The sequence below is a fragment of the Cervus elaphus genome, chromosome 17 (assembly GCF_910594005.1).
Source record: "Cervus elaphus chromosome 17, mCerEla1.1, whole genome shotgun sequence".
NCBI classification, from domain to species: Eukaryota; Metazoa; Chordata; class Mammalia; order Artiodactyla; family Cervidae; genus Cervus; species Cervus elaphus.
Window position 1 is genome coordinate 36,638,824 of NC_057831.1, and position 13,418 is coordinate 36,652,241.

General features: G+C 37.9%; 1 protein-coding gene across 12 annotated transcripts in view; it reads left to right on the forward strand.

Annotated features, from left to right (window-relative positions):
- The window catches only part of FAM13A (family with sequence similarity 13 member A), a 323,915-nt gene that overhangs the window by 257,405 nt on the left and 53,092 nt on the right, over positions 1-13,418 (forward strand). For all 12 annotated transcript variants that reach the window (XM_043871497.1, XM_043871494.1, XM_043871499.1 and 9 more), the window contains 2 exons: positions 581-757; positions 6,949-7,135. In XM_043871497.1, coding sequence (XP_043727432.1) covers positions 581-757; positions 6,949-7,135 — 364 coding nt within the window. The remainder of the gene's footprint in view (positions 1-580; positions 758-6,948; positions 7,136-13,418) is intronic.

A 13,418-nucleotide genomic window follows, 5' to 3' on the forward strand; every position in this document is an offset into this window, starting at 1 on the left:
AAAAAAAATCTTTCCTCATTCTGCCTTGTATTAACTGATCCTTATTTCCTGAATGCCTCCTGTAATTGTTGCTAAATCTGCTGTGAGCATTTCAGTAATTCAGGACCCACAAAGATGGAAAACACAATTGTCTGATTGGTGGAATATGTTCCATTTAGTTTTGTTTCTCATACACAGTGCAAATATTGGAGGATTAATTCCTCATACTGTCTTTGCTCATGAAGTGGTAGTAGATATTCCATTGGAAATGCTGATATTTCCAATATTATGGGGACTCTTTATTGAAGAGTAGTTGATTTACAATGTTGTATTAATTTATGATTTATAGGAAAGTAATTCATTCTTTTTTAAATATTCTTTTCCACTATGGTTTATCATAGGATACTGAATATAGTCCTCTGTGCTATACAGTAGGACTTTGTTGTTTATCCATTCTGTATTTTAAAGCTTGTATCTGTTAACCCCAACCTCCCAATCCATCCCTCCCCCAACCTCCTCCCCGCTTGGCAAGTACCAGTCTGTTGTCTATGTATGGGGACATATTTTTAAACACAGTTATTGATTTTTTTTTTTTAACCAGGCTCTTAGAAAGAACCATCCGGTCAGCTGTAGAACAACATCTTTTTGATGTTAATAGCTCTGGGGGCCAAAGTTCAGAGGACTCGGAATCTGGGACATCATCATCTTCCTCCACATCCACCAAACAGCGACGACGCCAGGCTAAGGAACAGGATGAAATTCGACACAGCAGAGATGTGTGAGTTGGCATTGATACTCTTGTTTACATTTGCTCTCTTCTTTTAAAAATATATGATACATGTCTGAATTTGTGACTGTAGCATGCTTATTTCAGTATTCAGGTTAAAACTTTAAAAGTTTTCATTTTGACCCTTCTAAGCTTAGTTAACATTTGGAAATTCACAGGTGATTGAATAAATATTTCATTTTCATCTGGATATTTCATATGTGGTGGGAAGCTACCTCCAATTTAATACATTTCATGGCTTTCTCATCAATATCTTATTCAGGAGGATCCTGCACCATTAGAAGAGAAAATTGCCAGATGCTTGTCCAGAGGTGGTTTTTTTCTTTGTTAGACAACATTCAGCTTGCTGTTAGATTTTCTTATGAGCCAGCAGATTTCCCTACTTATATTGACCTGATTAAATACCAGAATGTCACTGGAATGCTCTGACAGTTGATTATGTTTTAGTATAAGAAAGGCTAAGCTCAAGTCTAACAAAAGAGGAAATGCTTGAGTTCTTTATTATTACAATGGCTCATTTCAAAGCATTCTCTTAGCATGAATTTCAAGAAGAGTATTACAATAAACTCTTTTCCCCATTAAAAAATTTGATAATATAGAAATGAATAATTACCATTCATGTTATTGAATAATCATGATTTAAATTGTTAAGGGAAATAAATTTATATATAATAGACTATATTCTCATATTTTTCCTGAAAGTTTCACCTACTGTAGCATTTAGTCTCTGTAAAGTTATTATTTTATACTTCTTATTAAATGTCAAAGACTAAACCAAACCCTAGTTCCCCACATTCTTTTTCACCTGCACTCATAATCTATGTCAAAATGTTTATGGGGAAAAAGAAACTTATCTTTGCTTAAAGATATAAGATAAATAGTATAAATAAATTCCATGCTTCACATTATTGAGATATTTAAGAGCTATTTTAGCAAATGTAATTTTAAAAATTAAAAAGTATCAGTTATATAACCCACTGACTTTTCATGTGATAATAAGCAACACTTTTTTGAAAACATTTGTTTTGGAGCTGGTGGGTAGGAGGGGGTGCTATAACATTTCCTTTTAGAAAATAGGAAAATTATAATATAGGACATATTTACATTTAAAATTAGTTACTGAGTAAGCTTTATAGAAAATGTTTAGGAATATAATTAGTTTGTATACTGCCTATATTGTGTTATTCAGCAAGCACCAGTTATTCATTTAACACTGTTCTTAGTGTCTGCTTTATTTTTTGCCCCACTGTATGTAACAGCTCTGCATTTTTAAAATCCTTGTGTGTCACGACATCATGCTTTCTACCCTTGTTGTTGGGACAGAGAGGAGCATGTTAGAACAAAGCGGGGCGATAGTTCTGGTGGTGGCAGGTGCACTGGGTGGACCAGGGAGGAGCATGGCAGGGATAAAGTCAAAAGTGAACAGGGTGCTAGACGGGGAGAGAAATAGGAAACAGAGCATAAGCACTCCTGCAGAATTTAAATACAGTTTCCCACATCTGAGGATGTTTCCTTAGAAGTTACCGTGCTTATTCTCCACTCTCAACATCAGAGGAACAAAAGGAGGTGGAGGATGGCAGAGACTAACTAACCATCTTGTTACAGGAAGGGGGACCCCTTCCAGAGCCCGAAACTGGGCTCTTGTCTGACACTCGGAAATGAATTGTCCAAGGAGACACATGTGCTGACAAAGCAAGAGACTTTATTGGAAAAGGGCACCCGGGTGGAGAGCAGTAGGGTCAGGGAACCCAGGAGAACGGCTCTGCCACCTGGCTCGGCTTGCAGTCGGTTTTATGGTGATGGGATTAGTTTCCGGGTTGTCTTTAGCCAATCATTCTGACTCAGAGTCCTTCCTGGTGGTGCATGCCTTGTTCAGCCAAGACGGATGCCAGAGAGAAGGATTCTGGGAGGTGGTCGGACATGTTGGTGTCTCCTTTTGACCTTTCCTGAACTCTTCCAATTGGTGGTGGCTTATTAGTTCCATGTTCCTTACCAGGACCTCCTGTCATAAAACAACTCATGCAAATAGTTACTATGGTGCCTGGCCAGGGTGGGTGGTTTCAGTCAATGTGCTTGACAATGTGCTTCAGATTCCCCTAACAATCTGAAGAGGTGCCCATGAAGCTCTAGCCTTTTCCTCCTCTGGAGTTCCTTTATTGCTCATCCTTCTCACTCATCATGGTCAACTGTGTGTTGAGTGAGAAAATCTTGGCGTGCAAACTGTTTATGGCAGAAGAAACTTACAGTCTCACCTGATTCATTTCCTTAGTGTGTGGTCTGGGTGATCAGAAGTCCCCTTCCCATGCTCCTTGTTAGCCTCACCCTCTTGGTCATAAGGCCCCTCCTAACCTGTCACCCTAGTCACTATCATGTCTTGAGAGTCCTTCTCCTTTAGCTTTCAGCCAAATCTCAGGCTGCTCTGAGCTCTCCACAGCTTTGGAGGAACAAGGCCCTATCTCTCAGAGCTCTAGCTCTGCTGCTTTTGCCCCCGCACCCAAGGTCCTCTTCAGTATGTCCCAAGAGATGCACTTACATGGTGTCAGATTTGAAAATGTTAAGAATCATTACTATAACCCATAGCAAGTATGTTTTTCTCAGTGTTCGCTTATACATAATTGATTTATTATCTAAGATTTCTGTCAAGTTTTGCTTAAAAAATTAGGAAGAATAAAAGCTACACTTCACTATCTTCTATTCAAAACTATTAGCCCTGTGGAATGGTTTTAAAATGTTTTGAAAAATCTATGATATGTTATTTTCCTGCAACCATTTAGAAAAATATCCCCATGTTTCAGGGCGAGATTGGAGAGTCAACAAAGTCTGTATTAATACCATTATGACATTTTTTAAAATAAGCAATGCAGAAGACAGACTAGAAATACCTTAGTGTACATGATTTCTTATTTGTCTCAGTTCATAAGGAAACATTATTAGGCTTATATTATTATTTATTACACTAAAAATATAAAAGTTTAAGGAATATATTCATTATGTGAGAGAGCTCAATTTAATTCTCATTTAAAAATTGACCATGTGCCAAGAGCATGAAAATATTGTCGAATCTTGGTGGTGGATATAAGGAAGTTCATGGTGATAGTCCCTGTATTTTTCTATGTTTGAAAGTTTCATAATAAATATTTTTTTAAAAAAAGCAAAGCATGGCTATTGAAAATGATTTTAATCTTCCAAAACACAATGAACTAAAAAATTATACCTATTTTTATTATATAAATATGATATTAAATTCCTACTGCAAACTAAAAGAAAATCGTGCTATCTTAGAGAATATTAAGAAGTTCAGTGTTGCCAGAACATTACATGTGCATGCATGTAGGGGAAGGAGGAAATTCTGAAAAAGGAAAACCTGAGATGTGGAGAGTGAGAGTGAGCGGCCACCGGGATCTAAGTTCAGATTAAATCGCGGTGGCGTCAGGTGTGAGAGTCGGGATATTACTGGAAGGATCGTGCTCCTCTGCTCCTCAGGGTCGCCCAGGCACCGACTCACACAAGAGCAAAGAGCAGCCTTTGAGGACAGCAGGATTTCCACCTGAGCACAACTGCACAGCTAGATTTGGGGATATTTATTTGAACAGGATTTATTCCAGTCATTCATTCACTGTTCAAAAAGATTAGAAAATAAACTTGGTCCTTTAGTTTCTAAAAATAATCTTTAGCTTTTGTATTAATCTGCTCAAGCTGCCATAACAAAGTACCACAGACTTAAACAACAGGAACGCATTTTCTCACAGTTCAGAGAGGTTGAAGTCCAAGATCAAGGTGCTGACGGGGGGGTGTGTGCTGAGACCTCTCTGCCTTGCGGCCGGTGCCTGCTCAGTGAGCGTCCTCACACGGCCTTGGCCTTTCGTCTGTGCTCTCTGGTGTCTGCCTCTTCTTATGAGGATGCCAGTCCTCTTGGATTAAGTCCCCTCCTTTATGACCTCATGCAACCTTTATTACCTCCTCAGAGGCCCTGTCACACTGGCAGGTAGGGCTTCATCCATGTGAATTGGGGAGGTGAGGGGACACGGTGTATCCGTACCTCAGTTGTGTCCAATTCTTTGTGACCCCATGGACGGCAGCACACCAGGCTTCCCTGTCCATCACCAACTCCAACAGCTTTCAACCCTAAAAATTCTTCCATTAAAAAATTATAATTGGATCTATACCCCAGGAATTAAGATAATACAAAGAAAGAGACATAGTTAAATATTATAGTAAAATCATTGTGAATTTGAGAGAGATTTAAGAGTGTTTGTGTATGTGCCTGCATGTTAGTCCCTAGCAACTTTTCCTCATGTATTCATTTATTTTATACTTGGAATATTTCTTATAAATGTAACATACATCTTTTATGTAATTTTACTAAATGTACATATTTGTACATTAAAAGTATAAAATAAGGCTAGATTCAATATGGAGTATTAAAAATCACCAAGATAGTGTAATGGTGAAAATATTATGATAATATTTAATTCATAATTTTGCCTCCATGATAGCCTAAGACAAGATAATGAATTTAAATTACAGAATAAATATTTAATTTACTCGGTTTCATTTGGGGATATGATTGATAGTAAAATATGTTCATTTATTTTTACACTTTGGAGCTCACTTATTTCAAATACAGTTTTGGGTGGTTAGGAGTTATCTTTATATATTTTTAAAATTGAATTATAGTTGATTTACAGTGTGTTAATTTCTGCTCTACAGCAAAGTGATTCAGTTACACACATATATTTATTCACATTTATATTCTTTTCCATTATGCTTTATCCCAGGATATCGAATGTAGTTGCCAGTGCTATACAGTGGAACCTTGTTGTTTATCCATTCTATACACGACAGTTTGCATCTGCCAATCCCTAACTCCCATGCCATCCCTCCCTCCCATCCCCTTGGCAACTACCAATCTGTCTTCTATGTCCATGATTCTCTTTCTGTTTTGTAGTTAGGTTCATTTGTGCTATATTGTAGATTCCACACGTAAGTGATATCATGTGGTATCTGTCTTTCTAATCTGACTTAACTTCATTTAATATGGTAATCTCTAGTTGTAGGGAAGTACCTTTAAGGTCACACCATGATGGAGAGTAAGCCTCATTCATTTGTACCTGACCAAATGGTGCTGCTGCTGCTGCTAAGTCACTTCAGTCATGTCCGACTCTGTGTGGCCCCATAGACGGCAGCCCACCAGGCTCTCCTGTCCCTGGGATTCTCCAGGCAAGAACACTGGAGTGGGTTGCCATTTCCTTCTCCAATGCATGAAAGTGAAAAGTGAAAGTGAAGTCGCTCAGCAGTATCCGACTGTTCGCGACCCCATGGACTGCAGCCTACCAGGCTCCTCCATCCATGGGATTTTCCAGGCAAGAGTACTGGAGTGGGTTGCCATTGCCTTCTCCAAAATGGTGCTGCAATGATGGTTTAATTTGTTCTGTGATGTAGTAAAAGACAAACATTTAGCCAAGTACTTTAATTTCGTGAAAAATCTCTTAAAAGAGAATGTTAAAATGCTTAAGGGAAGCATTTCAAGAGCATTAAATGAGTTAAATTCTGTGATTAAAACTTCTAAAACTAAGTCATAAAGGAACTCTAGTTATAAGCTTACATTCAGAAACTGGTACTGGGAAGTAATGAATCCATATTTCAGTTAAAATTCTTTGTATTCCATAGTTCTTGTTAGATCATTTTTACCAGGATCATCTAATATAGTCAGATTTAGGTATTAATGCATTTATTGCGTGATAAAATGTCTTTCTCAATTGGAGAAAATCAGTGTCCCATTCTGGAGAAAAAGATGTGTTTCCTTTTCAGATTTTCCTTAATATATTAATTTATAAGATTCATGTATGTGTATGTATATAAAACCTACAAATAATGAAAAATGTCTTTGCAAGTTTACACAATTCCCCTGGTTTTGAATACAGATTACTTTCGGTACAAATTCAAGAGCTTTTCATTGGTAGAAACACAGCCCTCACCAGTTTGCCTTTAGGAATAATTTCTCTTTTAATCTGATACATTTGGTACCAAGTGGCCTCAGGAGTAGCACTCTGCTCAGATTTTGATAAAAGATGAAACATGGAACTTCTAGGCACTCTTCTTTCTGCATATCGATGCAGTGTCATTAAAACGTCCTTTTTGCCTTTTAAAGTAAAATGAAACTATTTTTTTTTCAATTCAAGGGGACTTCTCAACAAAGAAAATATTCCTTCTGGCTTCAGCAATCTGGATGAATGTATGTTGAATGCTCATGAAGTGGAAAAATTATATGAAAATACTTCTGGTTATATTGGAGAAAGGGGTAAACCTAAACGTCAGAAATCCAGTTCCAAACTTTCTGAGCTCAATGAAAATCAAGATGGTCTTGTGGTAAGTGTATGATTCTATAAAATTTTTACTTGTAGCCGTTTAGGAAATACCACATCTCTTTTCCTTGCTTTGTAAAAAATAGAAACTAATGTCAAGCTCGAGTTTCACAGAATTATAGGACATGAGTTCTCAAAGAGACCTTAGAGGTACTAAGTATACACACTTTTATTTCTTTTTAATAACTATAAAAATCTAGTTCACGAAACACTGAATTTTGCCAAAGGAACCAGAAACAACACACACTTTGATTTATATGTTATTGAAATTGGTCTGACTTTTATCTCATTCTTTTGAGCATTTTAAAACTTTATATTTAGAATAAAATTATCAAAGCATTTTTCCTTATTTTCCTCCATTTTATTGTTCTTATCTATATGAATATAAAAATGAGTTTAAAGTGAGGTAAAAGAAAAATGCATATGGAAATAGGATTAATTGTCTTTGTGTTCAGAAATCACTTTGTGTTCAGAAATTTAATTTCAAAGCTATACTTTATGGTTTTTTTCCCCTGTATTAATCAGAAGCAAATTAACCTCCTACACAGTAACCTCAGACCTAAATGCTGGTTCATGAATTTGATATTTAAGTTATGCAAGTGAGTTTAGTCAATAACTCAGTATTTATCCAATTTAACTATAAATATACATCATCCTTTATTGTGTACGTTCAGTTTCTTTGAAAAGTGAGAACCAAAGTCTATCTTCTGATTTCCTTTAGCTTTCAGAAATTTAATCCCCCAAAAAACTGAAGTTGAATTTTATAGCATGAACTGGAGTCCCTAATAGAAATAGGTAATATCCACTCTCTCACAGTGTTTAAAGCCTCTGTTCTGGTTTATCTCAGCAGTTTTTACCTGCATGCTGGGTTTTCTATAAATGTAACAAAACTCATGGGCCACCTATTTTCCCATTGTCAATTTCTGCCTGTGCTCAGAGAAAATTCCCAATTTTATTCCTTAAAGAAAATATGCATAAATGCAAATCTAGGGAAAGCACGTTTAGTCCATTTTCCCACAGATGTCTTGATACCCTGTTTCTGGAAACAAACTGACCAACTAGAGTAAACAGACTCACCCACCTCAGACTGGTGTCTGACACAGTTCTACAAATACAGCTTCCCAGGTGGTGCTAGTGGTAAAGAGCCCATCTGCCAATGCAGGAGACATAAGAGACACAGGTTTGATCCCTGGGTCTGGAAGCCCCCCAAGAGGAGGCTATGATAGCCCACTCCAGTATTCTCGTCTAGAGAATCCCATGGACAGAGAATCCTGGTGAGCTATAGTCCATGATATTGCAAAGAGTTGGACATAACTGAAGCGACCAGGAATAGTATCTTAAATTAGCCAAGTGCATATATATTTATAATTGTTATATCTTCTTCTTGGATTGATCCTTTGATCATTATATAGTGTCCTTCTTTGTCTCTTTTCACATCCTTTATTTGAAAGTCTATTTTATCTGATATGAGTATTGCGACTCCTGCTTTCTTTTGGTCTCCATTTGCATGAAATATTTTTTTCCAGCCCTTCACTTTTAGTCTGTATGTGTCTCTTGCTTTGAGGTGGGTCTCTTGTAGACAGCATATATAGGGGTCTTGTTTTTGTATCCATTCAGCCAATCTTTGTCTTTTGGTTGGGGCATTCAACCCATTTACATTTAGGGTAATTATTGATAGGTGTGGTCCCGTTGCCAGTTACTTTGTTGTTTTGGGTTCACGTTTATACAACCTTTCTGCATTTCCTGTCTAGAGAAGATCCTTTAGCATTTGTTGAAGAGCTGGTTTGGTGGTGCTGAATTCTCTCAGCTTTTGCTTATCTGTAAACCTTTTGAAACTTAAAAGCTTTTGCACTACAAAGGAAACTATAAGTAAGGTGAAAAGACAGCCCTCAGATTGGGAGAAAATAATAGCAAATGAAGAAACAGACAAAGGATTAATCTCAAAAATATACAAGCAACTCCTGAAGCTCAATTCCAGAAAAATAAATGACCCAATCAAAAAATGGGCCAAAGAACTAAACAGACATTTCTCCAAAGAAGACATACAGATGGCTAACAAACACATGAAAAGATGCTCAACATCACTCATTATTAGAGAAATGCAAATCAAAACCACAATGAGGTACCATTACTCGCCAGTCAGGATGGCTGCTATCCAAAAGTCTACAAGCAATAAATGCTGGAGAGGGTGTGGAGAAAAGGGAACCCTCTTACACTGTTGGTGGGAATGCAAACTAGTACAGCCGCTCTGGAAAACAGTGTGGAGATTTCTTAAAAAACTGGAAATAGAACTGCCATATGACCCAGCAATCCCACTTCTGGGCATACACACTGAGGAAACCAGATCTGAAAGAGACACGTGCACCCCAATGTTCATCGCAGCACTGTTTAGAATAGCCAGGACATGGAAGCAACCTAGATGCCCATCAGCAGACGAATGGATAAGGAAGCTGTGGTACATATACACCATGGAATATTACTCAGCCGTTAAAAAGAATTCATTTGAACCAGTCCTAATGAGATGGATGAAACTGGAGCCCCTTATACAGAGTGAAGTAAGCCAGAAAGATAAAGAACATTACAGCATACTAACACATATATATGGAATTTAGAAAGATGGTAACGATAACCCTATATGCAAAACAGAAAAAGAGACACAGAAATACAGAACAGACTTTTGAACTCTGTGGGAGAATGTGAGGGTGGGATATTTCAAAAGAACAGCATGTATACTATCTATGGTGAAACAGATCCCCAGCCCAGGTGGGATGCATGAGACAAGTGCTCGGGCCTGGTGCACTGGGAAGACCCAGAGGAATCGGGTGGAGAGGGAGGTGGGAGGGGGGATCGGGGTGGGGAATACGTGTAAACCTATGGCTGATTCATATCAATGTATGACAAAAAAAAAAAAAAAAATTAGCCAAGTGGTAGTAGCTAATGAAACTGGAAACGTATATTTATTCCTTAGAATACATATGTGATTGCTAAAACTGTGGACATAGTTGATATTTAAAAACATTTGGATGAGAGAGCTTAATTGCATTCTGTGGGTTTTTTTTTTTTTTTTCCTGTGGAAGGATTTGTCCCCACCTTAGCTGCCAGTTTCCATGTTCCAGGATTGTGCAGGTCACATGTTAACATAAGTGAGCTAAGTGGAACATGTCTGTGTTGCAATGAATAATTTAGCCCTGCCAGCACAACTCAGACAGAAGCAAAACTTTCTCATCTGTGAAGTGAGGGTATTCTCAAAAATATTTCCTGACTCTCACATTCCATTAGTTTTAAATCTCATCTTCGCAGGTAACCACAAAGCAAACAGCCAGGGAGCATGACAGTGACTACTGTCTAGAGCACATCCTGAAAGTGAAGTTGTTGGAGGAGGAAATGGCGGCCCACTCCAGTGTTCTTGCCTGGGAAATCCCATGGACAGAGGAGCCTGGTGGGCTACAGTCCATGGAGTTGCAAAGAGTTGAATAAGACTTAGTGACTAAACAACAACAATACTATATATATATATATATATATATATATATATAGTAATGCCGTGTGGTTTGTAGGATCTTAGTTCCCTGACCAGGGATTGAACCCAGGTCCTGGCAGTTTTAACCACTAGACTGCCAGCTCATTCCCCAGAAATGATTAAGATGGCAAATTTTATAATATGTGTATGCACATTTTGCTATAATTTAAAAAAAGCCAGTCTGATAAAAATGGTTAATTAGGTATAGAGCAATGATTTCAATTGCCAGGGATTTCTCATCAGAAACTGTGGAAGTGAGAAGACAGTGGGACATCATTAAAGTGCTGAAAGACTATAACTATATCTAGAGAGAATAAATTCAGGAATGAAGGCAAAATAAAGTCAGTTCTCAGATGAAGGAAAACTTAAGAGGACTATATACTTCCTGTAAGAGAAGTGCTCAAGGGAGTTTTTCAGGCTGAAGGGAAGTAATAGCAGAGGGAAACTTGGAACAGAAGGAATCAAGGAAGAACATAAATGGTAAATGTCTCCTCTTAAGTTCTTTAAAATATGTGTAACTATTAAAAGCAAAAATTGTAACAAAAAAAAAAAAAAGTGAAGTTGTGCTTCTTAACTTCCTACTTACTTTTAAACTTCTATTTTTACTTTCCCCCACTCTCCTCCAAAACCTTCTCTTATTCCTTTTCAAGTTCTTTATACACTGACTAAACTTTTGTTTCTGGAAAACATATGTAATAGTATACCTTCTCTGTGCCAGGAAATATTTCAGAATCTGGGGATACATCTGTGAGACAAACAGGCAAAAATCACTGCCTTCATGGAGCTTACATTCTAGTGGGAAAAACAGACAAAATCAAGATTAAAAAAGTCAACCATAAAATATATTACATAGTGATAACTATTAGTAAGAAAAATAAAGCAAAAAATGAGGATAGAAATTGTAAATGGGCAGGGGTTACAATTTTAAATAGAGTTTTTAGATATGGCCTTCCAAGAATTTGATGTTTGAGTGTAAAGATCTAGAGGAAGTAAGGAAACAAACCATACTATCACAGCAGGTTTAGAGACCCCAAGAAAATCACTTATATGAAATGTTCAAGACACTGCAAAGATACCATTATGGTTAGAAGAGAATGAGGAAAGTGAAAAAGATAATAGAAGGTGAGGAGAGAACAAATTAAGTAGGGTTAGAACATAGAACATTATAAAAACTCTGCCTTTAATCTGGGTGAGATGAGATGAGATGAGATGAGAATCTGTGTGAGGGTTCTAGGTAGAGTGGTGATGTGACTTACTGAAATTTGGTTTGACCACTGTGTTGAGAACAGACAGGACACAGCCAAGGGCAGAAGCAGAGAAACCAGTTAGGAAACTATTGCAATAATCTAGGTGTGCGCTGATGATGGCATGAACTAAGGTGATCCTCAAGCCAGCACATCTTGCCTTGCAGGTTGCATGGGGGACTGCTGTGGGGACATTGTTCATAGTGACTAAAATGTCCCCCTAGAGTACTGTATTGCAGTCGTCATGAGGTAATAGTTGCTTTCTGGATATATTTTGAACATAGGATTGGTAAGATTTCCTGATATCACCTGCATAGTATGAAAGATAATGCCAAGGTTTTTGGCCTTGAGCAACTAGAAGGTTTGTGATACCAATTTACTAAGATGGAGAAGAGAGAAGTTTGGGAGATAGTATCATGGTTCAATGTTGGACATGTTTTTTGAGTTTGTTTGTTTGTTTGGCTATTCTCTGTCTTAGTTGCGGCATGCAAGATCTTTGATATTCATTGCAGCATTTGAACTCTTAGTTGTGTCATGTGGGACCTAGTTCCCTGACCAAGGATCGAACCCAGAGTATTTAAAGTCAGTATACTAGATGAAGTAATCAAGGGTGTGAGTTTCAACAGAAAAGGGAAGTGACCTCAGGGACCATGAGCCCTGAGGCCTATGAACATGTAGAGGATGGGGAGATAACAGGGTACCAGTAGATGAGACTTAAGAAGGAGACAACAGCAAAAAAGGAGAAAATGAGGTGTGTTTGATGTTTTGGAAGCCAAGTGAATCGGGTATCAGTAGCTGGAAAGAAGGTCAGATGGCTAAACAAGTAGAACAGTGAGAGTTTAGCCATTGGAATTAGCAAGCTGGAGATCACTCAATAAGAGCAGTTTTGATGGAGCTATGGGAGCAAAGTGTTTTCCAGAGAAAATGAAAGGAGAGGAACTGAAGAGTTTGATAATTTTACAGTGATCTCGCCAGCCCAGAACACAGCCAAAGAGACCTAAAAAGAACATCTTGCAGATTAAGAATCTCTAGAGTGGGAACTGTCTGTGTTCTTTGCCTTGTCCTTTTCCCTTTTGAACTATCATGAGCAGCAGAGACCAAGAGACTGCAGATAGTTGCAAACTCAGAAATTAGTGGTAGTGTGTGGCCTTGAGTGCTCAGCCTTATCTCTAATGATTGCTGTGGTCAGAACCTTCTGCTCTCTTCTTGCACCGCCAGCTCACACCTGTGCTCTTCAGCCTCTCTCTGATGGAAACCTTGTGCCCTCATTTGCCTTTGAACAGCTAAGACAGCAAGCTTGTGTTTCAGTGACTTCCCGCTTTCCTGCTTCAGAATTTCTCTAGATCTCTACCCATTTTCTTGCCTGCTCAAATGATAAAGGGTTTTCTAAAATCTAAGATTAAGTATCCTTGAAAATTAGGTTTTCTGCATCCATCTCTTCACCTCTTGTACATGTACAAACATATACACACTCATTCACTCACTCACTCATGCACTTTTCATTGCTTCCTCACCACTAGCTC